The 19,942-nt window shown below is 41.4% G+C and overlaps 1 protein-coding gene across 1 annotated transcript in view; it reads left to right on the top strand.

Moving 5' to 3' along the window:
- The window catches only part of INSR (insulin receptor), a 152,598-nt gene that overhangs the window by 89,991 nt on the left and 42,665 nt on the right, over positions 1 to 19,942 (top strand). Inside the window, exons 3-4 of the mRNA XM_063455443.1 lie at positions 12,460 to 12,781; positions 14,004 to 14,152. Of these exons, the coding sequence (XP_063311513.1) occupies positions 12,460 to 12,781; positions 14,004 to 14,152 (471 nt within the window). The remainder of the gene's footprint in view (positions 1 to 12,459; positions 12,782 to 14,003; positions 14,153 to 19,942) is intronic.

Below are 19,942 nucleotides of genomic sequence, written 5' to 3' on the forward strand. Positions count from 1 at the left end.
TTTATGTTTTAATGTGAGCTGAGCATGCGCATTAGATCTCCCACACTGGGTGACGTTGATGGGGTAGGAGCGAAGTCGGACCCCTGACCAGTGCTGAGGGACATCTGCGCTGAATGTGGGTAAGTGACAGAAGAGATTTTTAACTTGTTCTGCACCCCATGTGGGGAAGTAGGGGTAGAATGCACTATAGGGAGCTATAGTGCCAGGAAAACAATTCTTGTGTATAGAGAAACAGTACTTTGACAATACTTCATTCAGTCCCTCTACATCTCTGCAAATGTACTGTAATTGTACTTCCTCTTGCCTAACTCAGCAACCTTCATTTCAACAGCCAGGGAGAGGATATTGGAATTATCACAGACTACAATAGCAGGCCCCCAATTGCCAGTATATTAAGATATATAAGATACTAGGTTTTACATTCTTATATTATTCCGATGTATCCTCATTCCCAGAAATGGTGGGAAAAAAACATTGCTGCTATACAACTACTGGTGATCATGTTGCCCTTTCCTATGCTAATTGGTGCTGGGCTGACCCCCCTCACGGTGTACACTATTCTTTTTTTTTTTTTTCTTTTTTTTTTGTGTCGACACAGAGTACGGCTTATATATTGGCTCACGCAGGGGCCGGTTGTGAATAAGTTTTACATTGCATGTTACAGAAGATAAATGGTTTTACAGGTTAAATAACGTTCTTGGTTTGCCGCTCAGTGTCGCTTTTTTTAATTTTGGTGGTGGGCATTTTGTGTTGTTTGTCGGGGCGCACGGCAGATCGAGGCCCCCTCCGGGACCTCTGTCTCTGTCTAGTTTGTGGGAGTTTATTCTTTAGCATAGTCTTCCCAGGGTTGCCAAATTTTGTGGAATGATTTTTCTGTGTTTCTAATTTGGGCTGTGAGTTTGTATATCAGATATGTATCTTTGATTTTTCCTATCACGTCATTATCAGTGGGTATCGTGGGCTTCAGCCACGCCTGAGCTAGAGCCCTTCTGGCCGCTAGTGTGATTTTATTAAGGAGTTGTTGTTCTACGGTGTACACCGTACAACCAAAATATGTGCATGGTATGAGTTTGGTGACCTATTCCTATTCCTTACAATTTGCAAAGCACCTTAATTAGACTGTTCCCTCGATTTAATGGAATCTCCATTGCACTGGGGGAAACCTGTACCTTTACTTTAATCAATTTAGCGTAGATGATGGGCAGACGATAGCTGTCTGGGACCATCATATATATTACATGTCCCTACTCCTACCTCTAGGAACCAAGTATAATGACATAAGGTAAATTTGATGTGCCCACTAATAGTTTTTTTTGTTATTGTTGTCATTTTTATTTAAAATATGCAAATGAGCACAAGCAGCAATGGCATTTGTATGATCACAAAGCGACTCCTGCTATTTTAAACATAGCCTTTTAAACATAGCCTTCTTGTGACCAGTGTGTGCATGTGTTATGATTTGCTAAGCTAAAGATAAAGTTACTAGTCATGATGGGAAAAGTTACTAGCCTAAATAGTGTAAGGTGTAACAAAAGGAGAAAATCTAGCAGAGAAATGAAATAAAGTCTAATTTATAGGTGGTGTATGAAGTAGTGGAAATGTCCAGCTTATTACCCTGTTATATGTGTTTACATATATATATATATATATATATATATATATATGTGTATATATATATATATCTCCAGTTAGTAGATAGTGCTCATGCTGATGTATTTTGCAAGGCTACATTTCTATAAACTTTGTCCCTGTTCGCTGTTTTTCCAGCAGTAAAAAAACAAAAAACCTCCAAAATCAAACAAAAAAGAAATTTTGCAACAGTATCAACCAAAGTTAACCATTTAACAACAATACTCTTGTATTTGAAGGAATTTGTTTATTTCTGTAGCTATCCTGTACAGTCTGTTTACTATAATATTATCTTAAAAATAAGATAATTATCCCTGGTCTATAACCAAACCTTTGTACTTGTGTGTGCAAGATTGCAATATATTGAATTATAGGTCCTAACTGGAACCTATATTGCTTTATGTATCATCCTTAAAGGCAATGGTTACCTATCGATTCGTCAAGGCATGCCATCCATCTAGGGTTTAGGCATTTCCCAGTTTTGTTCCAGTGGGCATACTGGTAAAACCTGGACTGTTCTTTGTTAATCACCCCGATAAATACCTCCATAGATAAGCTTGTCAAACAAGGAACTCATAAAGGTATTATTTTTTTCAACAAAATGTGACCATCTTTGATCATCTGGGTGGTGTCCCTCAACACCCCAGCTGCCCTAAGAAACTGAATCAAAGAGTCGTGTCCAGGTTAGTTTTCGAAGTATTTGCATTAAGGGCTAGGGCCACTGTCACAAGCGTGGGCTATAGGCCCAGCCGAGACAGTGGGGAGAGTGTGGAAGTGACAGGGTTAATGACACCAGACCCCTGGTTACCTGTTGATAGTCCCAGCAACCACTCAATTAACCCCTGCAACCCCTTCTACACTGTCCCCCTAGTACACACTTTACTGCCACCACCAAGACTTTAAACCCGGGCGTCTTAGGCAGGGCCGGCCTTAGGCATTTAGACGCCCTGTGCGAAAAATCTTCACAGCGCCCCCCCTTCCCCCCGTCATCCATGTATGCTGTTATGTTTGTGTTGTCTGTGTATGTAATAGTATGTGTGATGACTGTGTGTGATATGTATGCTATGTGTGATATTTGTAATGGGTATATTAACAGTGTGTGATATGCGTGTATTGGTTGTATGTGACACACACACACACACAGAGTCAGACGGCCATACACACACAGGAAGACATCCACACACACACAAGCAGACAGTCATACACACACACACAGGCAGACAGTCATACACACACACACAGGCAGACAGTCATACACACACACACAGACACACAAAGGCAGACAGTCATACACACAGACACACACAGGCAGACAGTCAGTCATACACACAGACAGTAATACACACAGACACACACAGAGGCAGACAGTAATACACACAGACACACACACAGTCATACACACAGAGGCAGACAGTCATACACACAGAGGCAGACAGTCATACACACAGAGGCAGACAGTCATACACACAGAGGCAGACAGTCATACACACAGAGGCAGTCATACACAGTCACACACACAGAGGCAGACAGTAATACACACAGACAAACACACAGAGGCAGACAGTAATACACACAGACACACAGTGGCAGACAGTCATATACACACACACACACACGCAGACAGTCATACACACACACACACACACACACGCAGACAGTCATACACACACACACACACACACAGACAAACACACAGGCAGATAGTCACACACACAGAGGCAGACAGTAATACACACAGACAAACACACAGAGGCAGACAGTAATACACACAGACAAACACACAGAGGCAGACAGTAATACACACAGACAAACACACAGAGGCAGACAGTAATACACACAGACACACAGTGGCAGACAGTCATACACACACACATACACACACACGCAGACAGTCATACACACAGGCAGACAGTCATACACACACAGACACACACAGGCAGATAGTCATACACACAGAGGCAGACAGTCATACACACAGACACACACACAGAGGCAGACAGTCATACACACAGACACACAGAGGCAGACAGTCATACACACAGACACACACACAGAGGCAGACAGTCATACACACAGACACACAGAGGCAGACAGTCATACACACACACAGACACACAGAGGCAGACAGTCATACACACAGACACACAGAGGCAGACAGTCATACACACAGACACACACACAGAGGCAGACAGTCATACACACAGACACACAGACAGTAACACACACACACACACACACACACACACACAGAGGCAGACAGTCATACACACACACACACACACACACACACACACAGACAGTAACACACACACACACAGAGGCAGACAGTCATACACATAGGCAGAGAGTCACACTCACCTGGCAATCACACAGTTACCTGTGGAGTTCATTGTGGAGGCAGTGCAGCTCCTGGTGACTGTTTGGTGGGGAAGCAGGGACTCCTTCCTGCTTCCCCTGCAGCAGTTTTCCGGCGCTTTTAGCTCCGCCCCCGCCGCACGGTAAGCTCCGCCCCCGCTGCAAATGTAAAAAAAAAATATATATATTTTTTTTTTTTTTTAAAAACGGCTGTGCGGCCGCACGGCGCCCCCTGCTCCATGGCGCCCTGTGCGGCCGCACAGCTCGCACACCCCTAAGGCCGGCCCTGGTCTTAGGTTACCCCACACACAGGAGAATTATAGAATCACAGTTCTACTTTTACTGATCAAATGCATATAATTAACCCTTTTTGGTAACGTGTTTACCTGAGCTTTCCTCTGGAGAGTGAAGCTTAAAGAGAACAGAGACACAAGCTGATTAAGTAAACTTTTAATATGAAAAAAAAAGATTCACAGTGCTGAGTACAAAATACAGAAATAAATGACATACAGATAACAAATTGCAAAACAGTACATAAAATAAAATAGGAGAAAACACAAGAAATTCCTTACATGTAGTTACCCCATGTAGAATTCTTGTGGGAGTCTTAGATGGTATAGGTCTCCTAGAAGTTGCTGACCAAAGAAAAAAAAAATGAATAACTCCCTGGATAGTCCAGCACCCTCATTATATATCTAAACTTGTTGTTTCTCAGTGGGCAGACCCCTGGGGGGTGATCAGATGGGGTTGGTCTGGCAGTTTATTGCCCACTCTATGCAATTCCTTGTGTCCAGCTCTGGTGATGGCTATCTAGATGTTTTATGGTCTAGGCCTGGTGCAAGATCAAAGACCACAATAAATGTCATCCCAAGGTTTAAAAAAAAAAAAAACAACTCTTAACATATATCAAACAAGAACTCATGATTTTGGCATGACAGCCACGTGAATAGGGACTACTTTGTCTCTGTATATTTCCTACACCTGACACTTGTAGAGTCTGGGGGGAACTACTACCGTATAGAAGTGTCAATGCACCCCTACGCGTCACCGGTGTAGGCTGCGGGGCATTGGCTCTGTCTATGGAGGATCCTCCATAGACCTCAATGCTGTTGTGTGAGATTTCAGCAGTGACATTGAGCAGTGCCAGGAGTTGAAGCAGACTGCCTGGAGAAAGATGGTGGCGCCTGCAAGGGATGGGTTAAGGTAAGTAAATCTCACCTTTATCTGCCCCTCACCAGGCCACTGGACCCCGAAAGGTAGTGTCACCTTTGAAGGGGTTCTTTTTGCAAATTCTTACTTAATGATCATATAATTTAGAAAGATTTTCAAAAGAAGAAAATAGGGGCAAAAGAGAATGTGAGGCTGCTTTAGCATTTCCACTAGTCTTGAGTGCTGTGGGCCGAATTATGCTTCTCTTAAAGGATCACTATAGTGTCAGGAAAACAAACTTCTGACACTATAGCATCCTTAGGACCCCTCACGGTCCCCCTCCCTTGGCGCTGAAGGGGTTAAAATCCCCTCAGCTACTTACCTTTATCCAGCGCCGGGCTCCCACCTGGCACTGAGCTGAAGTGGTCTGGGTGACTATAGTGCCCCTTTAAACTACTGCTGAACAGAGGTTTAGGGGATCAGACTTCTAGACCAGAATGAACAGTTATTGATTTATGGAACCTCTTCCTGGTCTGAGTGTAGTGGGGGGTGCTATCTGCTGCTATACTATGGGTTAGAATCAGCTGCAGGAACTTTAAAGTTTAGTATATTTTCTTATTCTATTGATTTATTTTTTTGGCATAATTTGTGTTCATTTATCTATAGAAAACACTTAGCAAAGCATTCTGACTGTTGGTGTTTTACTGTAGTGAAGGCACCCTTTAAGGCAGTGCTCCCCAACCTTTTTATCGCCGCGGACCGGTAAACGCTTGATAATTTTTCCGTGGCCCGCTTGTTTTGATTTAATAAGACAAAAAAAAAAAACCAGTCACATATATTAAAAAAACACGCAGACACATACATAGTCAGAAAATCACAAACACAGTCACATAAAGACATAGACTCAAAATTGTGTGTATGTGTGTGTCAGCGGTGCAGTGTGTATGTGAGGGTGGCAGTGTGTGTGAGAGTTGCAGTGTGTGTGTGTTTGGGGCGGTGTGTGTATGGGGGCAGTGTTTGTGGGGCAGTGTGTGTAGTGTGTGTATGGGGGCAGTGTGTGTAGTGTGTGTATGGGGGCAGTGTTTGTGGGGTAGTGTGTGTATGGGGCAATGTGTGTAGTGTGTGTATGGGGCAGTGTGTGTATGGGGCAGTGTTTGTGGAGCAGTGTGTGCAGTGTGTCTATGGGGGCAGTGTTTGCGGGGCAGTGTGTGTAGTGTGTGTATGGGGGCAGTGTTTGTGGGGCAGTGTGTGTAGTGTGTTTATGGGGCAATGTGTGTAGTGTGTGTATGGGGCAGTGTTTGTGGGGCAGTGTGTGTAGTGTGTGTATGGGGCAGTGTTTGTGGGGCAGTGTGTGTATGGGGGGTAAGGAGGGTAGGGAGGCTTTTTTTTATTTATTTAATTAATTAAACTTATATATTTACTTATACTTAATATATTCATGTCCCCCCTCCCTCCTCTCCCCCCTCTTACCTTTACTGTGAGGAGGGGGGACATTTCTTAGTCCCTGGTGGTCCGGTGGGGATTCCCTGGTGGTCCGGTGGTGGTGAGATGAACTCTAGCCCAGTTACAGGGCTAGAGTTCACTCTCGCGAGATTTGGAGCGTTGCCGTGGTTACCGCGGCAACGCTCCAAATCTCGCGAGAGGAGGACCCGGAGGAGCTGCAGGTAAGAGCTCCCGGGTCCTCTCTCATTCCCTCCGCTGCCGGCTGTCAGCACAGTGCCTGCAGACCGGGGAGGGAGATCTCTGATCTCCCCTCCGGTCCGCAGGCACATTGCAGGGCTGGCACTTGGGCAATGCCAGCCCTGCATTAGCCGGCAGGCTCGCACACCCCTGGGCGGCCCGGTACCGTTTGATCCACGGACCGGTACCGGTCCACGGCCCGGGGGTTGGGGAACACTGCTTTAAGGCACCCTTTTTTAGACTCCTCATTTTATATACAGAATTCCAGACACATTTGTCTGTAAGTAAACCTGGTAAAACTTTACCCTATCATGTCAGGTGACATGCCAGTGTAGTCATGATATAAAGGGGTTCTTTGCATAATCCCTTGTCATGAAAGGGTTAAAAATATATGTTTAAAGGCTTATTAGATATGTTAAATGGATAAATTGTATATGTTTGTTTATTTATGCTCTATTAGAAAGAGATCAGCATAATATGAAAATACAGCATGTTTACGTGTAAATGTTTTTCTTTATTGAAAGAATACATGTAAAAAAATTTTTTTTATTTTTTTAATGCATTTTTGTACGTGCTTCCGCAAGGGCTCCATTTTGGGATTGACGTGTTCTTTGGTATGCAGCATGGCTGGAATTACTGGCCTTTCTAGAGGCCCTGGATCAGATTACGGGAAATATTTTTTTTTTCTCTTTCTCAAAGAAACGCGGCAGCATTAGATTGCAGGGACTTAATTCGTGTGTTTAGGCATACTGCAATCCCTATATCCAATGTATTGTGATTTCTCGTAAGACCTGCTGCAGGAGCTTAATTTTGAACTATGACTTATGAAACTTGCTCAGTATTCATGCTGCAGGTGACCTATATAAAGCGTTTTATTTACATACCTCCCAAGTTTCATCACTTTGGTTGACAGTCCACCTTACCCTTCATACCCTCATAGGTGGGGGCAGGGGGACTGTACACAACACAATAGCCAGCAGGACTCTATAGCATACATGTTTGTATTCCTAATGCTATACTATTCCTGAAAAAGAAAAAAATAATGCATTTAATGGAACACTATAGTGTTAAGAATACAAACATGTATTCCTCACACTATAGTGTAGGAGTAGCTATTTCGGTCCCAGGCCTCCCTCAGAGTGGCGTTAGAAGGTTTCAAACTTGCCTTTTCTCCATTGCTGCGTCAGTCTTGATGTTGCTGGTCCTGCCTTCATTGCTGAGATCATCAGTCTTGATAATCTCAGCCAATCCAATACTTTCCCATTGGAAAGCATTCGGAGGCTGTTACAAATGTGTGGCAAAAAGCCTTTTATCCAAAAAGGTAGAGTTTACATTTAAAAGCCTGTAGGAACATGCTATAGATAACAGAACTATTATATTAAGCTGTAGTGGTTGTAGTGACTATAGTTTACCTTTAATTCATGGTGCTCATCCTGTTGTGGATGAGCATTTACCCTATTCAAAGACGTAACTACAGTATTTGGAAATGCCCCTTTTATTGACTGCTGTCGAAACACATTAGTCATTCAAACTACCACTGCTCAATATAATACCAGTGGCTTCTATTACATTAACAAATAGTTTAATTCATGTTTTTTTTGTTTTTATGAATACAATTAGTTGCACCACAGGGTGTTCCGTAGAAAGCTCTGATAGAACCTATCAATGGTAATGGACAACTAATAGAAGTGATGTCATTAGACGAATGAAGGGAGGCTTAGGTGCAGTAACTTTTGCAAACTACAGCTGCCATAATTATCATAATTCAGAAAGACAGCAAAGGTTTTTTCCCCATAACATATCCATACTTTTGTAGGTGTAATATAAATAAATATGTATTAATTACATAAGTCCTCTAGAAAGAAATAGACACATTTTACATAAAGAAACAAATGTATTGTCATCTGCGTCATTATATTATTGTATCCTATAATCCCCTATATAACTCATCTTCTTCCTGTGTATAAACCTTCTAACAATTTCATGTATTGTATTATTTTACCCTCTTTGATTCATACAACTCAAACATATAATCCACATTTTTGCTTAAAATACATTCTTACCTTAATTTGTGTTATACATCTCTTTTGAGAATTATATTGCTAAAATATATCACCTCCCCATAATTCCATTTAATGATAAAAAAAAATAGTCATGTAACCTCCCATTACTCCATATATCCTTTCACTATAACCTTACTCCTTATATCCTCTGCATTAGCACATCATGTTACTCCATATAACCCTCTCTATTACACATCCTATTACTCCATATAGCCTGTCCCTATAATTCCATATTATTCTAAATAACCTTCCTCTATTACTCCTGTTACACCATGTAACCCATAATTGCTCCTGTTACGACATATTAACTCTTCCTATAACCCTTCCTATTACTTCATATAACATCTTATTACTTCATATAACATCTCACTTCTCCCTGTAACCCCCATTACTCTCGACAAGCTCTCACCAGAACCCCTCCTATGACTCCATATAACCCCTTCCCATAACTTCTCCTATTAATCCATATAACATATCCCTATAACCCCAGTATTCCTTCTAATAATTTCTCCTTTCATCTACTATTACCTCAAATAACCTCTCCCACAACCCCTCCCAGTACCTCATACAACCTCTCCCACAACCCCTCCTGTTACTCCATATAACCTTACACCATAACCTTGTCTATTACTTCATATAACGTCTCCTCATAACTCCTCCTATTACTCAGTATAACGTTGCCCCGTATAACCTCTCCTGTAACTCATCCTATTAATCCATATAACATCTCCCTAAAACCTATATAACCACTTTACACACTCTCCTATTACTCTATATAACCTCTCACCACAACCTCTCCTATGACTCCATATAACCTCTTCCCATAACTCCTCCTATTACTCAGTGTAAGGTCTCCCAGTATAACCTCTCATGTAACTCCTTCTATTAATCCATATAACATCTCCCCATAGCTCATCCTATTAATCCATATAACATCTCTCTATAACCCATATAACCTCTTTACACACTCTCTCCTATTACTCTATATAACCTCTCACCACAACCCCTCCTATGACTCAATATAACCTCTTCCCATAACTCCTCCTATTACTCCATATGACATATCCTTATAATCCCTCGTATTCCTTCTAATAACCTCTCCCCACAAACATTCCTATTATTCTATATAACCTCTTCCCAAAACCCCTCCTATTACTTCATATAACCTCTCTCACAACCCATCCTGTTACTCCATATATCCTTTCACCATAACCCCTTCTATTACTTCATCTAACCTATTTCACAACCCCTCCTATTACTTTATATAACCTCTCCCCACAAACACTCCTTTTACTCCATATAACCTCTTCCCAAAACCCCTCCTATTACTTCATATAACCTCTCTCACAACCCATCCTGTTACTCCATATATCCTTTCACCATAACCCCTTCTATTACTTCATCTAACCTATTTCACAACCCCTCCTATTACTTTATATAACCTCTCCCCACAAACACTCCTTTTACTCCATATAACCTCTCCCCACAACCCCTCATATTACTTCATATAACCTCTCTCACAACCCCTCCTATTACTCTATAAACCTCTCCCCATAAACACTCTGATTACTCTATATAACATCTCCGCACAACCCCTCCTATTACTTCATAAAACCTCTCCCCACAATCCCTCCTATCTCTTTATATAACCTCTCCCCACAACCCCTCCTATCTCTTCATATAACCTCTCCCCACAACCCCTCCTATTACTTCATAAAACCTCTCACCACAAGCCCTCCTATTAATAACTCCCTATAACTCCTCCTATTACACCATGTAACCTCTCCTCATAACCCCTCCTATTAATACCTCTAATTAATTCATGTATCTCTTCTAATAACTCCTGCCATTAATCCAAATAACCTCTCCCTATATCCCCTCCTCCTACTCCATGTAACTTCTCTGTTAAAAACATTTGATTGTCCAGAATAGCCACAACATCTAATGTACATTTGCCCCATACAAGTTCTTCTATGGTTCTCCGTATAAGCCCCCCTCTCCTTCTCCCCAGTTAGGCTGACTGGTTTTTATTAGAACTCAGACTGTAGTGGATTAATTTCCCTCTATATATTTAATTCTGATTCTCCTTTACAGCTCTGTACACTCCATGTATTTTACTGGTGACTGTATCTCCCATTTCTGGCACTGAAAGAGTTAATCGCGTAGTTTATTTTCTGCACATCAAGGGTTTGGGAGGGTGGCAAGGGGAGCGAGAAGGGGGAAACACTGGAAAAGAGGGTGGATTAAGAGGAAGGACGTTTCTCAGGTTGGTCTGTATACAGCATCCCTAGGATTGGTTAAGGATAAGGGCGGCGCTTGGGCAGCTACAATGTCCCGGAGTGGAGTAGGTATGGAGATGGATGAGGTTTATTTTTCATCTCCAATCACTGCATCCACATTTTACATACATTATGCTTTGTGTTGACTGTCTTTCTAATCTGTGTGTGCACAGAAGAGACAGTATTTTCTGTCTGGATACTATAAACTGTGTATCCCTTCATTACAGATATTAATTTATTTTATACAGTCAAAAGAAATTTGTTACAGCTTTACTATGTGAACAATACATTTCAGTAAGGTTTCTTCATAATCATGTTTTCCCTATATACATTCTTTATATGTATTCCACTGTGTTATCAGTGCATACAGTTTTTATGCTTTGCATATATGTAAATTATACTTGTATGTCTCTAAGTCACCAACTCCCACAAATCTCTTCTGTTTTAAGCCTATGGAATGATATATATCATAAAGTGTGAATCCCCTTCCTTATACAAGAGTTGAACCCCTTTGTTACTGTGTCCCCACCATTTTCTAATGCCTTAGTTCACTTGTTTAGCAGTGTGTTCTTTCTCAGAGATAATCAATAACATGCTTTTAATGCGTGCGTTTGCAGAAGAATGTTTAACCGTGGCTAAGCTGTAAGATAAAATCATATTCCCTCTCTTGACACATACAGAGTGTGGCCACTAGAGGAAGTCAGTATCTCCTCTACATTTGTTAAGCTGATGTTTTAGAAATTTGTCTCAATTTGTCCTTTCTCAGAGTTCTCATACTCTCTGCTTTTTGTTGCAATTCATTAACTTGTTAAAAGGGTTCAAAGAGTAATCCAGACGTGGACTTCCTGCTCACTGTGTCTAGAGAGGTATCAGCTACACCTTGCTGATGAGGCCCAAAGAAAGCCCAAGTTTTTATATTCTCTCTTTTTTGTAAAATATCATCAGTAGAGAGTGTAAGAAATGTAATTCTGTTCTTAACCGTTTCAGATAGCTGTTTTATATTATACAGGTCTCCAGGTCACCCATTTTCTATAATCTTCCGAAAGATTATGTATAGAGAAACCAAGCAGGCATGATGTCAAACATTGTAGATTTACATAAACCAGGTCAAGGCAGGTAGTTTGTTTCAGATTCAGATTGCTATACGTAGTATACATTAAAGTTGGAAGGCAATGTATATGAAAAAAGTGATAGAGATTTGATGCAATGCCTTTGTCTTTGTTGGGCCGTTGCATATTTGTGAGGTCATTCATTGTCTGTTAAAATTAATATGTTTGTTCTCCATCTCTGTTTTCCCCAAACAGTGTGTAATTCAGAGTGCAAATTTCATGGTTGTACAACAGCTAACCAGTGTTGCCACAGTGAATGCCTGGGGGGCTGCAGCAAACCAAACGATCCATCTAAATGTACAGCATGCAGGCACTTTGTACACGAAGGGGTATGTTTGGACTCCTGCCCTTCTAATTCCTACCGTTTCCAGAGCTGGCGCTGCGTGAGTTTTGAAGAGTGCCAGGGGATGCACCTAAGCTGCCGCAACTCAAAGCTATGCTCTACCTCACAGCATGTCATACACAAGGGCGAGTGCATGGCAGAGTGCCCATCGGGGTACATGATCAACTCCACCACGTGAGTAATTTATTCTTTACCTGCAGGTCATCCTTCTTTCTGAACTAGGGAGAAGTCATTTGGTTATGTAGCCTATAATAAAGATTTGACAGTTTTTTTTTTCTAACATTTTCTTTTCTCATTCATATATATGAGGTCAGTAAAATGTATTGATCTCAGGTGAATTAAGTAGGGAGTAGGAACTGCTATGAAATATCAGAGAAAAGGACCGCTATATCCATGATTCTTTTTTCTTGCACATTTATTCTAGCATTATCCTAGAATGGTTAATTTTTCTCAGTGTGCAGCCAAAGCGGTTGCCCTTCCATTCCCATAGTCACTGTGATGTTTCTCCCACTCTCAGTCTCTCCATAAAGATATAGTTGATTTTTTTTATTTTTCCAGTTGGACCTTGGCCAATGTTTCCAGTGGCTAAGGAAAATTAATTGGTGAATATTATTGAAGTCCATTGTGCTCAGATGGTACTCCATTCTAGATAACAGACACATGAGCATTTCTTTTTGAAGATGTAAATGCAGGCATTATTAAAGGAACACTCCTATCACCATAACAACTTCTAATAAATGATGTTGTTATGGTGCCAGAATGCCCCAGTAGCTTTCCTACCTTAAGGGGTTAAACCATTCTCGAACAGTTTCCCCCAGGTTGCATTCAGCTTATGGTTATGGTAGCTAAACTGGTCCTAAAATGAGTAACTCTCCAAGCACTATAACTTTTACAGTGTACTCTAGCACCCTCTCAGGTTAAGTAGTCAAACCATTTGCAAATTACCTGGGCTCCACCGGGCACCAGTCACCTCCTCCTGAAAAGGAAGTTGTCTGCAGTTAGCTAGTGGTGGTGCAAGGCTTACCTCTTTGGCTGAGAATGCTCAGCTGGCCTTGCACTGAAGAGCTTACCTCAAGAGTGCTAACGGAGATTCTGTGCAAGAGCTTCCTGCTCTCCTGTAGGCTGTGACCGGAACCTGACTGACCCCTGGTAAGTTGTCAGACCATTAGCAAACCGTTTGACTACATATCCTGGAAGGGTGCCAAGGGGCCCCTGACACTATAACACACTACTGTGTGCTTTGGAGTGTTCCTGTCAAGAATTATATTAGACAAAGAAAATAGTATACACCATATTTTTGGTTCAGCTAATTTTGAAATATCAGGAACTTTAATTTAAGGTAATGTTCTTGTTCACAAAGAATGTAAATTCTCACAGTAATATTTTTACCCAACAGTCTGAATTGCGCACCTTGTGCAGGCCCTTGTCCAAAGGTGTGTCCTATTTTTCAAGATGCAAAGATCATCGATTCCGTGACTTCTGCTCAAGAGCTGAGAGGGTGCACTGTTGTCAATGGGAGTCTAATTATCAACATACGTGGAGGGAGTGAGTATTACTGATCAACAATCCTTCAGGAAACAAAACTAGATAGACATAGGGAAATTTAACTAAAACAGGAATTGTGAGAAATGTTAGGTAAAAATATCCAAATTGTGGAAAGAAAATAAAAATATACATTATATATATATATATATATATATATATATATATATATATATATATATATATATATATATATATATATATATATATATATATATATATTTTTACCAGCCTTACATTTGTATTCCTGCCATAAAAAGAAAAAAAACAAAAGTAAACTCCACACAAACTGTTATGCAGTTACACATGGCCTCAGCTCTCGTGGCAGAGTAGCTGCAAGCAATACCTTTACTTCCTACCTAAGCACATCCCTGCATTTTTTAAGACCTTAATCTCTATCATCAACCTCTCTACTCCTACTTTTTCTCTTCTAAATAACCCCTTTATACTCCGTCACAATGCTACATCACTGCATTTCATGTCCTTGCTACTCCTGACCTACCCCATCTCTTTCTATTTTAAATTTTCTTTTGTCAATCAATGTTTTATTGAGGTTATGCTTAGCACAGACAACAACTCAAAATATATGAGAGTAATGGCAAATACAGGACATGTGTCTTTTACTTTCAACAGTAATGTAGTTGGAAACATTACTTGATTATACTCAATGTCATATAATATAACAGTAACTCCTTTTATATGTTTTTTTTTGTGGTTAACGAAGTACTATGCAAAATCTAATTGAAGGAGCAAATATGAATTACTGCTAGAACACACCTAGGCTAATATGATGTTTCAAGCACATACAAGCGTGCAAGATATCATGTAGACGAGTAGGAGCCCATAAAAAGAAAAAATAGAAATTAATAGAAAAATACCCCCATGATTGTCTGAAAAGACATATTAGCAAAAAATATTAATCAAAGAAAGATAGCTCTATAAAACGGAAATATTGTCAGTTGTAAGTGTCTCAGTTACAGATTCCTGGAGTTGTCCATTGCAACTAACCAATGCTTAGCCTAAAGGCATGGCTCTGGAGCGAAAAAAGAGACGTTGCATCTAATTGCAACTAGGCCTCCAGTTGTTGTGGTACAGTAGGTGGGTAGGGGTGACTGCCACCCAGCCTCCAGGCTGTGAGATGAGCTTTGATGCTGCTCCAGTCCACATGTTCCTTCTGCTGGACCTAGGCCAAAGACAGGGCCCGGACTGCTCTCAGTTGCCACAGGGATGACGTAGGCGTTGTGGGTTGAAAACCCTTTAATGCTTGCCACCTGAAGTATGGCAGCAGTCGCAACCCCCCACTGAAGTCGTGAGCTAACCAGGACTGGATCACACAACAGGCCCACTCCACTGCACCCAGGGAAGATGTTGCCATACGCTGTCACTGTGATTATATTTTGGCCACAGCTACCTGTCTTGTCTGTAATCTCCTCCAGAATTACTTTGCATATCAGATCAAATGCCGTTAACAGGTAACAGTATCTCTGTATGTAGCTACTGGGGACCTCCGTAACTGCCGCATGTTGTTCAGTTGCCACCCTTGATTGAATCCCTACAAAAGCCACTCTCCTCTCAAATCATTGTTTCTCCTCCTGCTTCACAGTAAACCATCTAAAAATCATATCAACCTCATCCCAGTTCCCTGTAATTTCTCCTCAACTACCACTCTACTATGGGTTCTCCGAGGCTCTGTAATTTTCCATGTAGCTATGTTATTTATATATTTTGACTCCATATGTGTAATGAATATGTAATGGTAGTAGAAAAGAAAATCTCGCCTGTGCCTGTGGACCAGTCCATCCTAATTTCATGAAGGGTCTCATACAGTGGTCCAGGGTCACAGATCTTATAACAAAATAAAACAAAATAACCCAGCCTTTCCTCTAATCAAAATATAGAGTTTATGAGTATATAGTATGTCAGTCTCTATCTACAAGCCCCAAATAGGTTTCAGGCACACAAGCAGCTTGTGGTTGGTAAAATGGATCTAGCACTTAAAATGTTCTGAAACACAGTATAGTAAGTGGTAAAGGTTAAAGTGGAACCACATTAGACAAGTTCCATTTATGAGAATTGGGCATTTCAAGTGTGAATATTAGGCTCTGCGTTGTAGTTGCAGTCAGAGTCTAAACAAATGAGAGGTGTCATCTTTGACTACAATCAAGCATCTAGCGTAGGCCATGATAGATGAGATGGAGTTTGTGTGGAGTGTTGTGGTAAATGGCTTAAGTGAGTGCCTCTAAAAGAATAACTGTCTTGACAGGTAAAAAAAATTAAAAGGTCAGAGTTTTGTTCTTCAAAAGGATAGGAGGAATGACCTCTTGTGGCTCTCAATAAATTGCAGAGGCCAAAGCAAACTGTAAATTAATTTGTAATAGCACGGACAATGTTAAATAATATAATTAAACATAACACCTACTGTGCACATTAAGTGCAAAACACACTAAATCTGAATAAGGGTTAAATCTAGGTGTTCTAGTTAAATCAGGTCAGTGAATGTTCATATGGACATTTGAAAGCTATGAAAGTCACAACACCACGCTAAATCCCAAGAGACACGTGAGTGTGTTTCTTATGTGGTTCCTTCTAAGTAAGAAGATCCTTTTGGTGTATGAGTGCACTGCGTAAGTTGTTTGCACATGCTTGTCACATGCAACAGGGAGTTTTCTGACATTTAAAAAAATTTCTGCGCCAGCAGTCAGCTGTTCCTCCTTCAGGGTCACATCTATTAGACACTTACAGTCCCGCTATGAATGGTTATCTTAGGTTATCTTATCAATAGGGTTTCTTTCATCTCTATCTACATAATCATTTTCTTTTCTTTGTGCTATCTGTACTTGTCAGTGAGAAAAATAAAATCACCTGAAGAGCTTTGTTGTTGAATTGTCCTAAATGTACAACTGTATTTCCAGAATATTTTTTTTTTCTTTTCGTATATTGATAAATTTTTATATATGATAGATTTTATTTCATATTTTAATATGTTAAAAAATAGCTTCAGTTTTGTAATTAATAACAGAATATTAGAGGGTGAAGACTACCCATTAATACTGTATACTGACTGCAAGGCTAAGTATCAGTATTAGTATTAGTAAGTATCAGCACTACTCTGTGTTGTGGATTTAGTTTTTCTTTTTTTTTTTTTTTAATCTTTGTTTTATTGAGGCATATTTGGTTTCGGGTACAGAATAAAGAAGGGAAGACAATAATAAGTTGTACAAGTTGGGAATGTCACATCGCAATACATATTGTCTTAGAGAATCGTCAGCCTCATTTTTTATGTGAAGAACAGGTATATAACGGCATAGCAAACATAACCATAAACAGCGCCTATCTAGGTAAATTATTAAAATAAAGAGTCAGTAAGCTATATAACACCGTAGACATGCTGTGGGCGATTAAATCGACAGGTTAAAATAACATGTATAATGGAGTAGTTATGAAGGTAGCTTTGCAAAAACCATACGGTTAATCTTGAAACGTGAGTAATATACAGGTTTAGTCAGCAAGTTAATTGCAGGTTAGTCTGCGAGTTAGGTAGGTGGGTGTTCGAAACTATGGCTAGTTGCGATCCTGATCGCAGGAATTAAAAGAATGGGCGCAAGCATAGAAAAATGGTTATACGTCCGCTTAGCCTGCTGAATTTCGAGTCAGCTTAGTTTCAGCCTGGATGCAGTAGCAGTCCAAAATATTTACCCCCAGTAATATGCCTATTTGAGTAAGTCAGGGGTGCATCTCATACGATTACAGCGGAAAGATACTGGAAAATGCCACCTAACAAACCCCGGGACACCCCTCGCGGTACTCAGGTATCTACAACTGCAACACTACTACAACTCTATCCCGCACAGGAATCTGCTACACCGGGATCTCACCTGGTTTGAGGGACTCTGCGACCGAGGCGACCAGCTAGACCATGCAATCTCGACACTGTATCAACACTTACTAACAGGAGACTTGACCCAGGCCACCACTTTCCGTCGTCAATGGGAAACCCAACTCGGAAAGACGCTAACTCCAGCGCAATGGGACACGGCACTACTGTGGCAACAAAAGAGCTCTATGAGCTTGTTTTATCAGGAGGTCAACTACAAACTGATCTCCTCCTGGTACAGGACCCCGACCGTACTACACCGGATCTACCCATCGATCACCCCGCTGTGCTGGAGGTGCCAGGCGGACCGCGGCTCGCTAATACATATCTGGTGGGATGCAAAGACATCGTCCCATATTGGGCAATGATTAAGGACGCTGTCTCCGACATCCTGGGAGACATACCGGAATGGACTGCAGAACTAGCCCTGCTACACATATCGACACAATCCATCCGGATGTACAAACGGTCCATACTACGCCACTTGCTCAACGCCGCCAAAGCTAACATACCGGCACATTGGAAACAACGCGATCCGCCCACTAAGAAAGAATGGATCCATAGGGTCGAAGATATACATGGGGCGGAAGGCATGCATGCTACCCTAACTGGCCGTGAAACAAAACATTTGGAAATGTGGCTTCCATGGTTCACATACATTACTCGTTATAGACAATCAGACACCACCTCTGCACCCTCTGGTGGAATTGCAATCGCCGTGGCCCCCACTTGACGCAGCCCGACCTCCTACTAATCATCCTCCCCCCCCCCTTTCACTTAATCCTTCCTCACCCCCTTTCATTCTCGCAATTACTAGGCCAAAAGGGCCCTGAGGCCAGGAGGACAGAGGCCGGACCTTAAGGGACAAATAAAAATAAAAAATAAAAACATACATACAGCTCACTACACCTTCAGGACACATTTACTCTTAGCACTCGCGGGGCTCGGACATATACCCATTCTCTGGGAACCGATGAGTTATATTTAGTATTACGCACTATCACAACTTACCATGCGATATAGGACGGCTCAGGCCTACAGCTCACGGTAATGTACCACATAGACCGGCTCCACACTCATCCTGCGCTAACACGGATACTTACGCTACCACCTGGTCATACGTACCAACACACGCTTACTACACTGTCAATGAAGACAACAGGTCACTTGCACATTGGGACACTCGCGAACCGCAGGCTCTGCAGGGAGGGACGGGGATAAGGACCGTAACCAATATTACCTACATTACAGAGGCTAGGTTACACACACTGGGTGTAATTTACGCGAAACCCGACTCTAGCCACCCCTCCTTCCCTACTCCCTAGGGTTCGACCAAAGGCCCTAACGCAGACCCGCGAGTTCGCATTCGAAAGGGGCCTGCGAGACACCTGCTAGGTTAATCCTTAGACATCCCACTCTAACGCTTTTACCTTCCCCTGTACCTTGGGTATAGCCTACCTTACATGTGTTATTATTAAGTACCGAGAATGACACGCCTAATAACAATCTGTATCCACTCGCAACATATAATTGTATTGTGTGATACCCCCGGTTTGCTCTTAACAGGTCGACCTATATGATACCACTATCTCGCAAACCGTGCGCCTACTTTATTCGGAGACCTGCGAGTCTCCCTGCTGACGCTAATGTAGAGATCTGCGCATCTAGAGTTGCTGTTTGCTTTACTAATGACAGAAACCTGCGAGTTTCACTTGATTTACTTTCTTGCTTAATGTTTATAACTTGAACAATTCTAATAAAGAAAGATTTAAAAAAAAAAAAAAAGAAAATGCCACCTAGTGGCTGCATGGTCTAACTACACAACTTAAATAACTAGTAAAAACGTTAGTGTAGTAATTGGTAACGCTAAACATGAGGACTATCATATCCCTTAAGTAGGTTGCTGGGGTAATATTGCG

Source organism: Pelobates fuscus, chromosome 5 (genome assembly GCF_036172605.1).
Source record: "Pelobates fuscus isolate aPelFus1 chromosome 5, aPelFus1.pri, whole genome shotgun sequence".
NCBI lineage: Eukaryota > Metazoa > Chordata > Amphibia > Anura > Pelobatidae > Pelobates > Pelobates fuscus.